We start from the raw sequence: 15,595 nt of genomic DNA on the forward strand, positions 1-15,595 counted from the left end.
TCTGCCTATACCTTATACTAGAATTCTCTCCCGTTACAGGATTCAATTATTTTAGTTCTTTCCATAGTTTCAGGAAAACTAAAACAAAAAATAATTGTGCTATAATTGAGGAACAGGTGTTAATCCAAATGATTTTTAAAAAAATTGAGCTCTATAACCCCAAAGCTGGACTTAATAAAACAAATAGGGCAGCATTTCAGTAATTTTTCATATTTATTAATGAAATAATTCAAAACAGGGACAAACATAACTTGGAGCACTGAAGTGAAATGCCAGCCTAATACTTCAAGAATCTAGATTCTCCACTGATTTTGCACTGATGTTGCAACCCCTTATGATTTATTTAATGATATTTAAGAGATATTATGACAAAAAATTATTAGCATGTGGCTAACTCGGTGATAATCCTTCCCACATTTGGCCAACATATATAAAGTCTGTCCCAAAGTTGGTACTCAAAGCTTTTCTAGCTTTGCACTTCATTGGCCAAGCTTTACAAAATCTAGCATCATTACATGTAAGCCATAAGAAGGCATCAGAATAAGTCTTCCATTGAAGAATATGCTCAATTAATATAGCTCAGGTTTAGGTATTTATAAAAGCCATGAAAAAGTCTATTTTATTGTAGAGTAAAAGAAAAAAAACTCATTCAATTCACCATCAAATAAACCACATGTACAGTACATAGAAAATGAAGTACCTGGAAGACTAAATCTGGTATCTCTCTGTCATAGAGAGGCATTTGCTGAAGAACAGAGACATCTAATTGGCCTGCATTTCTAAGTTGTAGTAGTTGGAAACGTTTATTTTTTTTAATTTCCTCTTCAGAAACAAAATTAAATTCTTCTTGCAGCTGTTCAAGACGAAAATATTTTGGAATAGCTTGCCCTTTATGTCTTGTATACTGTAAAACATAAGAAAGATTTCAAATCCACATTTCAATTATTTTAAATCATTACATATAGTGATATAGCATCAGAGTAGGCCTGCCTGCCTTAAGTCTCTACCCAGCTCCAATCCATCCTACATTCAGTCACTAAAGTGATTTTCCTAAGGTACAGGTCCAATCATGTCAACCTCCCATTCAATAAACTTCAGTGAGTTCCTATTGCCTTCAGGTTCTAATACAAAATGTTCTGGCTGACATTCAAAGCCCGTGGGAGGGTAACCTAGTACCCTCCCACCTTTCCAGTCTTCTTACACCTTACTCCATAGCACATACTTTTTGGTCTAGTGACACTGGCCTCCTGACTGTTCCACAAACAAGATACTCCATCTCTCAGCTCTGGGCATTCTCTCCAGCTGTTCCTCATCCCTGGAATACTATGCCCACTCCACTACAATTAATGACCTCTGTGGCCTCCTTTAAGTCCCAACTAAAATCCATTCTTTTACTGGAAGCTTTCCTCAACCTCTCTTAATTCCAGTGTTTTCCCAATATTAATTATTTCCCATTTATCCTGTATACAGGTCTCTGCATGTGTATACATATACACACATATATATGTAAAATCTGTTTGCATGTTGTTTCTCTCCTACCCCACCATTAAACTGCAAGTTCCTTGAGGACAGGAACTTTCCTTTTCCATTTTTTGTATCCCTAGTGCTTAGCACAGTGCCTGGCATATAGTAGGCCCTTAATAAATGTTACTGACTGATTGACTGATGTTGAGGGACAGAAAAATAGGTAGTGCGACATTTCATTACACGAAACCAAAAAGCTTCTGTGCAAACAAAATTAATGCATTTATGGTAAGATGGAAAGCAAATAGGAAAAAAAAATCTTTTTCTCTGAGATAAGAGTTTGGTACCCAGGACATATAAACAATTAACATATATATTTATATGTATGTATTTTGAATGTATGTAGGTGTGTATATGTTATGTGACTAAAAGTTATTTTCCAATAAATAAGTGATTAAATCAATGGTTATTAACAAATAGTTCTCAAAAGAAGATTGCTATTAACAGCCACATGAAAGAATGCTTCTAATCACTAATAATAATAGAAATGCAAATAAAAACAACTCAGTCGTTTTACCTCACATCCTGCAAATTGGCAAAGATGACAAAAGATGGAATAGTCAAGTGTTGGTGGGGTTATGAGACATTGTACATTGGCACATACAGTACATTGTTGGTAGAGCTGTGAATCAGTATAGTCATTTTCTAAGACGATTTGGAATTATGCTAATAAAGTGACTAAAATATTCATACCCAGAAATTCTATTGCTAGTTATGTCTATTTGATAAGAAGAAAGTTTCTATAGCAGTACTTTTTGTAATAGTAAAGAACTGAATTCCCATTGATTGGGGAATGGCTTAATAAATTGTGGTATGTAGACGTAACAGAATATTATTGTGTTGTAAGAAATGATATTATGTAATAAATACAGAGAAAGACTGAAAGATCTATGTGAACTGATGCAAAGTGAAGTAAGCAGTACCAATAAAACAACATACTCAATGATTACAACAATATAAATAGAAAGAAACACAAAAAATCAAAAGTGGATGTTGCAAAATTACAAAGAACAAGCAAGGCTCAGAAGAAGAGATATGATCCTTTGTAGATGTGGAAGTCCATGATGTGGTACATTACACCTACTTTCAGATTTTCTCAATGAATTAATCAGTTTTGTCTATTTTTCTCTTTTTTTTCTTTTCTTTGTCTTTAAAAATATTTTTTATATGGGATGGCTCTCTGGGGAATATTTTGGTGATGTAATAAAAGACATCACTTGATGTTGTCTTTTACTTATTTATATCATTTATTTAAAATAAAAACTTTTTAAAAAAAGAGATCATTAACTATGAACTGAACAATATGAATATGAATTAAAAGAAAAATCCAAAAAGGGTTTCTGAGAAGATAATGGAATAAACAGCTGCAGAGGTACCCATCTTTTTTTTTAGCTTTTAAGAACAGCAATATTAGTGTTTTTTAAAAAGGGAACAAAACTAATAGAAGTTTACAAAATAAAATTAAAATGTGACTAAAGCGAATGAATAAACCAAAGAACTCCAACACAATGAAAAGACAGACTGAAATACTTAAATGGATGTGTGATATCAACAATGTGAATACTTTGTCTAGTGGCACAGATTGTAATGTATTTATACTTTCTCATTAAGTATGATGTTGTCCATGTCCCATGATGATAATCTTATCAATGACAAAATAAATAGCTCTATAAATGCTACAACTCTCTTTCATTTTCAATCTATTATCTTAATTGCAGTTTAAGGACTACACCAATTTATTTCCTTTTGATGGGGAGAGAAGAATAGGACAAAAGTCATCAGCACCTTTTAGCCTTTTCCATCCATATTACAGCTCCAAGCTTATATCCTACCTAAAAGCTAGCTAAAATCAGTGTCACCAGTTCCCCACTTCAAATGAAGTACCCCTTCCTCCCATGTTGAAAAGATGTCCTTTCCACCCTTCTACATATATTTTGTACAATGGCTATCAAGTGACCCCATTGATTCAGTGTCTATTGTCACCCCGTGAGTGGGTTATATAGTCCCTCTAATAGTGTTCCTTAAATTCTTTGGGTCAGGGATTTTAATTTTGAATTTACTATACACTTTGTGGACTCTCTTGGTGTCTTAGTTTTATTTTGGTTTTTAACTTGTGCCATCCTTTTTGAAAAATGACATTTTTTAGTTTGTCTCACTTTGCTAGTTACCATGGAAGATTTTTTCATCTACTTGGTATCTTTGACCTTCAGCACAGACTTACAAAAAGTGCTTTTATTAAGGTATTTTTAAATAGCTACTGAGCTTCTTGGGGGGTTATTACAGGTTTTCATTATAGTTTTTTTTCCAGATCTTTTCAGATCTTTTTCCTTTTTAGATGATTTTGATTTTTTCAAACTATGGCTCATATTTTATGATCATTTCCTTTCCAGAACTGAGTTACTTGGTGTCAGATTTATTCAATTTTCAAGTGGCCCCAATTAGTCTTTTTAGGTGGCCTCTTCCACCTGAATTGTGTAAATGTTGTGTAAATAATTAAGTTTATATTCCAGATCTGAATTACTCTGATTACTATTCCCAAGTAGTTGGTTCACAATATCTCATATAATAAGTATTGCTAATAAAGATGTGTGAAGCCATATAATATTTTCAAAAATATAGGTAGAAATTAGTTTTAATAACAAAGGAGTGAGTGAATAGCACCATCTAATAAAATTAAGCTAAACAGATTATACTGGTAGGATAGTGATTCCTCCAACCATAGTTCAAGGGCAAGGTTTCTTAGATACTTTAATATATCTGTGATTTCATCAATATGAGTACTTCTTTCACCAGTAAAGGAATTTAGGATTGGCAGAAACCTTGAAGGTCATCTATTCCAACCCCTTCATTTTACAGGTGAAGACACTGAATCCTAAAGAAGTTAAATGCTTTGTTCAGGGCCATATTGTAAGAGTCAAGTATATGAGGTGGGATTTGAACCCATGTCTTCCTAACTCCAAGTCTATCACTCTATCTACTATGCCATTCATCCCTTTCTGGAAAACTGACCTGTCCCATCCTCCTCCCACCCCAACACTGGGGGAGAATGGTGGTGGGAACCAATGTGGTTGTAGAACACAAGACAACCTAGGAAAAGACTGCAGACATACATAATGCATCCCCCCGCCCCCGGCCCCCAATTTGTTTCTTTGTCTGTCAGTGCCCTGGGAAAAACATGGAGAGATGCAACCACATCAGGGAAACTTTTCAAAACACCAAGATAATGCAGCTGTGACTTTTCTGAGACTCGGAGGTTTTCCCTTAGCCTCAGTTCTCAAAACAACTCAATCACCACGGTTACTGCCTGTTTTAATCATCTACCAGAAGCTGGTAACTGTGTTTTCCTATTCCTTAAGAGCCAGAGCTAATGCCACCACACATACTGCTATAATGGTAGTGGAATTTCTTGCATTTTTCTTCATCTTGCCCTTGTATCTCTGTAGAGTTTTCTATCAGGTCAAATGTTAGGGGAACAGCTATTAGAAAAATTATATTTGTCTCACTGAAATAACTGACAGCTGTTGCTATATGCCTTGACCAACAGTTTTGCTCCAAGTACTGTGGGGAGGTTAATCTGTCTCTCCACAACATTTTCAATTGAAGTTCAGCCCTGAATCACCTGAAGCTCCAACAATCATCACTCTGTCACCAGAACCTCATGATCTCAAGACAGTGAAGTGTCACTTTCCTCATCTTTATGTGAATGAAAGCTATCTGGGCTTCTGCCACCATCGGTTATTCTGGTCCCAGATATCAGGAAGTTGGATGAGGGAGGTATTTTGGTGAAGGGGGCCCTTTCTCTGAAATCACACCATGTATGTCTGTTACACTTCATGTCTGTCCCCAGTCCAGGCCATTTTCCACTCAGGCACCAAAGTGATCTTCCTGAAGTGAGCACAGATCTGACCATGTCACTTCTTCTATTCAGTAAACTTCAGTGGCTCCCGATTGACTCCAGGATAAAATATAAACTCCTCTTTTTCTTTTAAAGCTTCTCATAACTTGGCTCTGAGCTATCTAGTTTTCTTACATTATTCTTTCCTCCACATGCTCCACGGTCTTCTGACTCTAGTATGCTTGCTAGTCCTCACATAAAACCTTCTGCATTTTCACTGGCTGTCCTCCAGGACTGGAATTCTCTTTTTCTTCACCTCTACCATTGGCTTCCCTGACTTCTTTAAAGTCCCAGCTGATAGATCACCTTTTCCAAGAAGACTTTCCCATTTATTTAATGTTCATGCCTTCTCTCTGAGATCACGACCCACTGATCTTGTCTACACACAGCTCTTTACACGTTCTTTCCCAAGATTGTGAGCTCCTTGAAGCCCAGGGCTGTTTTTGCCTTTCTTTGTATCACCAGCATAGAGTAGGAACTTCATAAATGCTTACTGATAACTTGACTTCTCAACATATTCATAAATGTACGACCATATCAGATATACTCTCCAGAACCCATTATACAGGTTTATCTATCTGACATTCCACAAATAATGCAGTCACTACTGGCAGCTGGTAACCATCCTCGCTGTTGCTGAAATGGTCCAGCTAATAATACCTCTTCGTGTTTGCTAAAAGCCCTCATCCTAGTTCTAGTCTCCAAGAATGAGGATAACCAGGTAGGCAAGGTGCATGTAGCCACAGGATCACATTTTTAGAATTGGTTCTTCACATCCATCCAAAGGCAACATCTTAGAATATCTTGTCACGTGCCCTGTCACTATACAAGTATACTCTTTCCTCTCCCCCTCTTAATCTAGGAATGATAATAAAATCCAATATTTATCACTGTTTCTGGAAAGGGCATGGGTATGACAACTGACTGTCCTTTGACTCCACTTATCATTCCTGTGGCTTCCCAAACAAAAACTCCTTTCCTTAGTTACTGCTCCTCTGCACGTCTTCTCTCTTTTGAGGGGAAGGACTGTCTTATTTTGTCTTTGTGATCCCAAGCCTACTACATGGTAGGAGCTTAATAAATGCTTGATTCATTTATTCAATCATGGATTTCATAAAGCTTATTGACTTTTAGGGTTGAGAAGGACCTTAGAGGTCATTTTAGTTTGATTGTCTCATTTTATCAATAAGGAAACTGAGACTCACTGAGGTAAAGTGACTTGATTAAAGTCAAATGATTATTACATAGCATAGCAAGAACTACAATCCAAGTTTCTGGTTTCCAGTCCAGTGTACTTTCCATTATATGGTATTTAACACTGGTGCATAGATACGCTCAATCTAAAAATCCAGGGATGTATAAGTGGGTACTTTTCCCAATAATCATATATTCTTTTGCACTGTTCCAGGACAGGCATTGGAACATTTCCATATATTTCTAATCTTGTATTTGTTAAGACTTACCATTATGAATTCCATCAAATCTGAGTAGTCTGGGTCATTTGGATCAATTCTGACTTCATCTGCCCATTGAAAGAGCTTCTGAGTATTAATGAGCCATGGAATTCCAGGGACACCTCTTGCATCCACATTCCTTAACATGCTACCATATGGGAGAAACATAATACACATCATGTTTGTTTCTTATAATTTTGCCACATATATATATATATATATATATATATATATATATATATATATATACAGCTAACAATATAATTAACTACAGTATTTTATTTTTATAACAATAGTTTACATTTATGTAGTACTTTAAAGTTTATAAAATCATACATACACATATATTATCACATTTGATCCTCAGAACAGGCATTATTATACCTGTTTTATAGATGAGGAAACTGAGTCTCAGAAAGGATAAATGTCTCACCCATGATCACTAAATTAATAATCATCATCAGAGACAGGATATTCTTTCCACTCTACCATACAGGCTCAAAACACATACTGACTACTCTACATGAGGTCTTGGACTAGGTACAAAGGAAAACTCACCTAGTTCACAGTTCTACAGCACATTTACAAACTGCTTTCCATCCAACAAACCAGTGATGTAGGGGCTATAGGAAAGACACCCATTTTACAGATTCAAAGAGGTTAAGAGACTTGTCCAGGGTCACTGAGTTAGTGACTATCAAAGTTAGGCTAGAAACCTAGGCCACCTGGTTCCAAGTTCAAGTATCTTCCACAATAGGATGCTACTTATTAATACTGAGACTTTCTCAAAATATTTACTTAAGCATAATTAAGATGCTCTATAATAGACTTGATAAATATGGCATCTGGATTTTTATCAGGGTCATTAATAAAAATATTAAGAGGAATAAGACCAAGGACAGAGCCCAGCAGCATGCTAGCTAGACGTCTCCCTCCCCCACGCCCCTTGGCATCAAATGAACAGGCAAGAACAAAAAGGGTCTAATTTAACAAGGGAACATCTCAATCTTATGGATATTGTGACCAAAGCACAGTAAAACCAGTTTTGTTTTCACAACAAAGGCATAATTCATGAATTGTTCACCACTTAATGAGAGGATATACTATCTCTCCAGGCATATTTGTAAGCTCTGATGATAGGAATTATATGTTAAACTATGTGAGCCTGGGTAACAGGAAGGATAGTAATGCCCTTGACAGTAACAGGGGTAGGTACTGCTTTCTTTGATGAGAAAATTGAGGTTAATGAGATTATATGAATTGCCCATGGATTCAAACCCAGTTCTTCTCACTCCAAATCCTGCAGTTTTCTCCACAGTTCAAATTGCCATGGGCATTCCTCTGACACAATGTAGCCTATCCCAAATGATAACTTCTAATACAATGAACGCATCTTTGTGCATACCCAAAACACTTCTTTTATGTGACAGTTTGCAGAAATAATTGCCCTAATATCTACATATAATTATATGAAAGGATCCATCATCTTCACTTGGGATACCCATTTCTTCTTCCTCCTAAATACAGGTTTCACTCAATACTGTTTGAAGTTCAGACTGGGGAAGAAGTAAGGAAGAATCCAGGTCTGAGGCAATAGTCAAAACAAAGCAAGGCAAGGAGAGAGGTGATAGCTGCCTCAGTATACTTCATGGCTACTAGTGGAGAATGAATTCATGCTTTGAGTTGTTCTAGAGAAGCTGGAAGAGATTCCTTACTGAAGATTAGAAAATCAACCATCTGTTTCTGCCTGACATGGAGTGCTGCCCTAATACAGACATAAGCTTTAAGTAATACAGCTTTGAGTAATTTAAGTAATAAGTAATACACTTTAAGTAATAAGTTGAAAAGTGATGTTACTTCTCTGACATAAAATCTTATAACCTGTGGCAGACAGAACTTAGTGACTGGGACATAGGTGTTAAAGGGATGCCATTTTTATCTAATGCCCATGATAAAGAATAGCTTAGTTTTCCAGATGTCAATAGGCAAAGTTCTTCTTTTCCAGTCACATCAAGAAGAAAAGGCACATCTGTATATCAAAAAAAGGAGAGCAAAGTGGGAGAAAAAAATTCTCAATTAAAAAAAGTTTATACAGTTTAAAATAAAAAACAAACAAATAAAAGGCAGTTTTCAACTTACATTAGGGAGTGAAAACTTTACACATCTAGAATTAAGGAACTTTACTAAGGACATGCTTCTCTTGGGCCAAGAGCTACCCTTTAGGTGCTATTGTGAAACACTCTGAGACAGAGGGTCTCAAATTGGGAGCACGAAGGACAGGGAAATACTTGGGTAGACAAGCTAGAAAAAACAGCTCTGTGATGTCACTGGCACCAGTTACTTCCTCTACCAACACATGATCACAGTGCCTCAAGAATTTAGTAGAGGGTCTTAAAAAGTTGTGGACACAGCAGTTTGAAAATACAAAAAGAAATGCAATTTGCAATGAACTCACTGCTTCCTACTTCTCCACATGCAGGTACAGCTAGCTTATCACAGCTAAACTCTGCCTGTTCCAAAACAGCTTTGCTTTTCAGTGCAGTGTTGCTGGGTATAGGCAGATATATTTTGGCCAATATGCTTGTCCTTTTACTTATTTCATAAACCTAAACATAAGACAAATGAAATCACACTGGAAACAAGTCATTTATACCTGGGATCTTAATACAGAGCTTGACAAAACTTTAGGACATCTAGACCAAAGGTTCTCAAACTTTTTGGTCTTGGGAACCTTTACACTCTTGAAAATTATTGAGGACCCCAAAGACCTTTTGTTTGTGTGGGTTATACTATTGATTAAATTAAAACATCTTAGTACTATTGTGATAATAGTTTTGACCTCATGGATCTCCTGAGAAAGGCCCCAAGCCCCACTTTGAGAACCACTAGTCAAGACCAAACCCTTTTTAAAGTAAGGAAACTGAGACCCCCAAAAGGTAAAGTGACTTGGCCAAGGTCACGCAGCTAGTTACTGACAGTGTTAAAACTAGCACTCTAGTGTCCTGGTTCCTAGTGAAGTGCTCTTTCTAGAATGCTACATGATCATACCAAAAATGAAAGAGTGAAAGCACTGTTTCAGGACATTCCAGACATATGTTCACAAAAGAAGTATATGATTACATTTATTTACCTGAAGCTTAAATAATTTCTGCAAGGTATATTAAAAAAAAAACCCACTGGACTTGAGCATCTGAAGACCCAGGTTTGGTTTTTGACTTGGCTGCTTAGCAGCTTTGTGATTTGGGGAAAATCACTGAACTTTTCTATGTCTCTTCTTCAAAATGGGATAATATTTGACATGTAAACCACATAGTGTTTTGGGTAGAATAAAATGAGCAAATACGTAAGGTGCTATATAAACGTACATTGTTGTTCCTGGCTTCAAAGAACAAAAAACTGAATTATGGAAGATACAGTCTGTTCAACGACAATTAATGTAGGGATACATTGATCTTACACTTCTATAAATGGAACTTTTCAGTATTAAAATACTGGGTCTTTTTTAACCTCTACGAGCCACATAAGTATATCTGCATCCATACACTGCTGCTGGCTTCCCTCCCCAATTACATAAAGAGAAATAATGCTTGCCATTCAAGCACTCATTCATTCAATTGACAAGGATTTACTAAGTCTCCTCAGGCTGTGTGCTAGATCCAAGAAATACACAGTCAACCCTCTCCTTTATCTCCAACTCTAATCCTTGCCCTCAAGGATCTTACATTCTATGGCAAGTCAATAGATGCTAAGTACATGTTGGTTGAAGAATGAATAATCATCCATCATGCCTACCTACAGACCACAAATTAAGTCACTAAAAAAGTAAGTTTAATTTAATAAATATTAATTGGGTGTCTACCATATACAAGGAAGAAGTTTGAAGTTTTAAAAAAGCAAATGGCAGATTTGTACGCCACTGCATACATCATGCCTCTTTACACAAAAGCAGTGGATTATCAACATCCTAGATTATCACTGATTAGAGGGATTTTCTGGGATGATGAGAGGAATGGTAGTTGGAAGAAGGAAAATAAATCCAGCATCTGATTCAGCAAAGCAACTTCAAAAGCAAAAGTAGAGAGATTCAAAGAAATATTTTTATTTCTGTTTATGACAAGATCCTGTATCTTTTATTCTTCTTTCTCTTTCTGCCCCTAATTTAAGGTCCGATCATCAGTCCTTCCCACTCAGCCTCCATTCTTTCCCATTTCTCTTTTATTTTCTTTTCTTGGCAAAAAAACTGAAGTTTACAGTCATGGTTGGGGCAGACTTTGACTACACTTATAACTGTTACTGTATTTGCATTTACCCATTAAACAATGGCCTTCCTCCTCCAATGTGGCTGAAAAATAATTGAATCACAGCATAAATGAAGTGGTGTTTATAAAAAGCATGAGAAACTGCTGCATACTGCATATCAAATTAGTTCTTTCATATACAATGGTAAACAATAATTAACATTTATATATTGTTTTACATATATTATCTCATTTCATAAAAGGCTATTTTAATAAATCTTTTCTACCACAGTTATACTCACTGATCAAAATAAAATTGCATCATAAAAGACAGAGAGTATATATAAAGATGTCAAGAATAGTAATAGGGAATCATTTTTAAAGTACATTTGTAAAAAGTAAAGTGCTGAAGAAACTGCAGTGGCATACCTCTAAGCGAATAGTTTCAGGCCAGTTTATTAGTTGAATATTGAAAATCTGCTGAAACATGACTTTAAAATCCAGTTGCAGGGGAGATGCTGAAGTGCAAGAAACCTGTTTATCATTGTAAAATATTTTAATAAAATATTTAAGCTTTTGAACTCTGGCTCTCCTCCTTTGTTCATGCCTAAAAATTTAAAAATAAATAAACATTTAAAAGCAAAAAAGTAAAACGAATGCAAAAAAGTTCCTTTCAATATTTACCCTGACAAAACAACATATGATTGTCCTATCATTATAGGGTACACATTATGTATTTTAAAAACCAAACATTTACTTGAATACAAGTTAGAACCTCTGCTATCTACTTCAGAACTTCAAGAATCCGTGATGCCTTCAGAGTAGGTACACCCTAGGCCTGACAATCACTGCCACCAATAACTTCTGGGAGTGAAAACAATCATCACTTCCAGGACAAAAGTCTTTCCATATCTAGCCAGGCTGGTTCACACACAGTCTGCCACCCAACACATACTTGAAGCCTTTCTACCCTGGTACGTAAAACTTCTTCATTTCAATCAAATTGAGAGGAGGCCAATCTAAACTAGTGAAAAAAAAGTAAATTGGGTTTTATTGCTTCCAAGAATATATATTCATTCATTCATTCATTCAAGTCATAGCTTCTAGAGGTTGTTCTAATATTTGCCTAACAAATGCCTAAAAGATCAATGTGGAGAGAAAGGAGTAGGATGGGCCATCAAGTTAGAATTCAAAAGGATATTCTTACCTATTTAAAAATATATACACACGCGTGCGCGCGTACACACACACACACACACACACAGTGAATTTATTTGGCAAGAACTGACAGTAACACTCTGACCAGATGTAGAGTACCATGACATTGTGCCTGGCACACTTGTAGTTAGTCATTTTTCAGTCCTGTCTGACTCTTTTTATTCCCTTTAGGGTTTTCTTGGCAAAGAAAATGAAGTGGTTTGCCATTTTTTTCTTCAGCTCATTTTACAGATGAGGAAATTGAGAGGCAAACAGGGCTAAGTGACTTGCTCAGGGTCATACAGCTAGTAAATGTCTGAGGTCAGATCTGAACTCAGGAAGATGAGTCTTCTTGACTCCAGACCCAGCACTCTATCCACTGTGCCACCTAGCTGCCTCTTATTGTTGGAGGGGAACTATTACTAATGATTGAATGTATAAAGTATTTTTTCTATTATAAATATACAATGAAGGTGGTTATAAAAAACTGGTAGTGGTCTTCTTGAGAATGAGAAGCTAGGGAAGTGAGCAGAGCTGTTCTCATTTATTGAGGGCATAACCAGTTTCTTATCTCAACTCTACCAATGACCTTAAAACTAAATTGGGACTGAAGATGGAAAGAGCCTGGTGGAAAAGCTGTTAGAGGAAAGATTTTGGACAGCGAAAGAGCAACTATCTTATTGTAAGTTCTGTTGAGTGCATAAAAGCCAGGGATACTGTAGGTCTCATAAGGATAAGCCAGACCTCATTGTTACTGTTTGGTGGTTGTTGTTCAGTCAGTGCAATTCTGTGATTCAATCTGGGAGGGAGAACTTGCCTCATGAAGTCCCCTTTTTCACTGTGCCTCACTATCAAAACAATGTCAATTATTGCAGGTGTCAGAGAGGACCCCATCCCATAGTAGGGCCTCTCTCCTACCACAACTCTGATTGTACAGACCACCACTATTCCACTCCCTCCCTGAGCTTACTTTTTCCCCAAATTTGCCTCAAAATCTCCTCCCTGGATCCATGCCCTCCCATTTCCCCAGGTGCCACTTGCCTCTGCAAGTTCCAAAACTGCCCTTCCTGAAGTAAGATGAATGAACTTTTCAAGTATCAAATTCCCCAGGCCACACACAGCACAATGTCCCTGTCTCCTTTCACAGACCATCTCTTTTCATCCATAGGAGCACCAACCTCCCACCACCAAAGAAAGGTCTCCTTCCTCTCCCCCTTTTTCGATCCTTCCCCCTTCCTCTTTATCACTCCCCTTTAGGCTCTTCTTTGGCTGAGATCACAGGATTCACCTTCCCTTCATTGCTACCACTCAATTTTACCTCATCCTTTTATCCCCCCTCCCCTTCTCCCCTCTTTCACATACTCTTCCATATTGTAAGGTAGTCCCACAAAAAAACAACACCCCAAAATGACGATTCACCTCTAAGCAGGGTGCTGCCAGGTTCTGTCTGTACCTGTACTGCCTCAGGCCCATCTCTTCACTGTTACACCAATGGACTCATGCCTTCACCCCTGTCTCCTTGTGTGCATTTAGAAAGAAGTCTCTTACTGGTCTCTCTGCTGTCACTCTGTTGTTGTTGCCATCCTTAGCTGCTGCATTTATTCAGTCCTCCTGCATTTCTGTTGTTTGGTGCTCAAGATGCAGATATTTCTTCAGTTCTGGTTTTCTTTCTAAAAATGTTTCCAATACTTCTTTATTACTGAACATACATCTTATTTTCATGTATAGTTAAGTTCAAATTTGTAAGGTGGGTCACCCTGAGCTGTATCTAGAGTTCTACTGCTCTTCAGAACACATTATTCCATTCCCTCCTACATTTTTAGTGGGCACAGAATAGTTCTGTTTTCAAATTTCCCCTCCTTTATATGTGAAGGGGTTTCTCTTGATTTCTTGCAGAACTTCTTGTTTTTGAATTGAATGGTAAATTTAACCATTATGTGACTTGGAGTTCAGAAGCCTTGCGCTTTTTTTTTTCTTCTGAAAGCAGCATATGAATTCTTTTAATTGGTATTCTATTTTCTATGTTCTGAAGTTCTGAGTAGTTCTCTTCTATTATTTCATTCAGTATGGTTTAAATTTTTTTTTTGTCCTGTCATGTTCTTCAGGGAGACATGATCCTTAGGTTGGCTTTATGCAGCCTGTCTTCAAGATAAGTATGTTTTGCTTGCAGAGTGAGTATATTTTCTTTTCACGTTATTGCTTATTTCTCTTCTAGATTCTCTTTCACTTCTGCATATGTGCATTCCAAATCTATTGTTCTCTGTTTGGTTTCTTTGGTGAGACTTATCATGGCAGATTCTAGTTTTTCTATTCTATTTTTGCCATGCAGGCCATCAATTATGCTCTCATAATTCTCACTTCTCTTTTGAAACACTCAAAAACAGTCTGTTATGGTTCCAGATTCTCCTCACATTCTGCAGGGTCCTCTGTCTCACCAAATGTTGGATCATTTTCCTCTGGCTTGCAATATTTATTCACAGAGGCCTGAACTCATTTACTAGATCTGGAGGCCATATTTCCTTGTGTTGTTAACATTTTCTCTGCTGACTTAACTGCTTATGTTCAAGGTCTTTGAGTTTTGTCTTCCTAAAATCTTTGGTAATTTTAGTCTTTACTGCGACCAACCTCCCAACCTTGATTTCCTTCTATTGTTCACTTTCTAACTCTCTCCCTCCTAATGGCAGTTTCCTCGAGGGGTAGATCTAGCACCTCAGCCTTCTCTCACCCTAGCCAAATCACAATTTACCAGCTGAGGTCTTTCTCCCAAGTGACTTTTGGGTAGACCCTAGCTAGATGCTGAGTTCTCTTCCTGAGGTTTAGTGGAGAGCTACACAGACATCACCACCCCACCCCACCACACACACACACACACACACACACACACACATACTGTCCTTTCTCAGTATCCTGTTCTATTTCCTTTGTTCCTTAGTTCCCTGGCAGTTCCAAGAGCTGCTGTACCAGTGCCACAGGATGTTTGCCCTGCACTAAAAATTCAGAACTTTGCCATGCTGGTGCTATGGGGTTGTTTCCTGTGGCACTGGCTATCACAACCCAAACAAACTTCTGCAGCCTGGAGATGTGGTCTCCATGGCACTGGAAAAGGTCAGACCAAAGAGTAGGGAAGATTCACTTATGTAGCATCTGACTCTCTGCTCTCAGTGTCTTCTGCTTTTCATTCAATTAGAAGTTTTACTTCTCTCTCAATTCTTCTCAGCTTGTTCTTGGAAGTTAGCAAGTTAACTGAGCTGCTATTATGTTTCTTTTTTTTTTTTTTTGCCAGACCA

At 37.1% G+C, this 15,595-nt stretch overlaps 1 protein-coding gene across 1 annotated transcript in view; it reads right to left on the reverse strand.

The window, feature by feature from the left end:
* CC2D2B (coiled-coil and C2 domain containing 2B) overlaps positions 1–15,595 on the reverse strand; it is a 116,397-nt gene that overhangs the window by 63,084 nt on the left and 37,718 nt on the right. Inside the window, 5 exon segments of the mRNA XM_078151605.1 lie at positions 701–904; positions 6,883–7,021; positions 8,755–8,902; positions 9,329–9,479; positions 11,541–11,718. Coding sequence (XP_078007731.1) covers positions 701–904; positions 6,883–7,021; positions 8,755–8,902; positions 9,329–9,479; positions 11,541–11,718 — 820 coding nt within the window.

The sequence above is a fragment of the Phascolarctos cinereus genome, unplaced genomic scaffold, assembly GCF_003287225.1.
Source record: "Phascolarctos cinereus isolate Bilbo 61053 unplaced genomic scaffold, phaCin_HiC Scaffold_3;HRSCAF=262, whole genome shotgun sequence".
In the NCBI taxonomy this organism is placed as follows: domain Eukaryota; kingdom Metazoa; phylum Chordata; class Mammalia; order Diprotodontia; family Phascolarctidae; genus Phascolarctos; species Phascolarctos cinereus.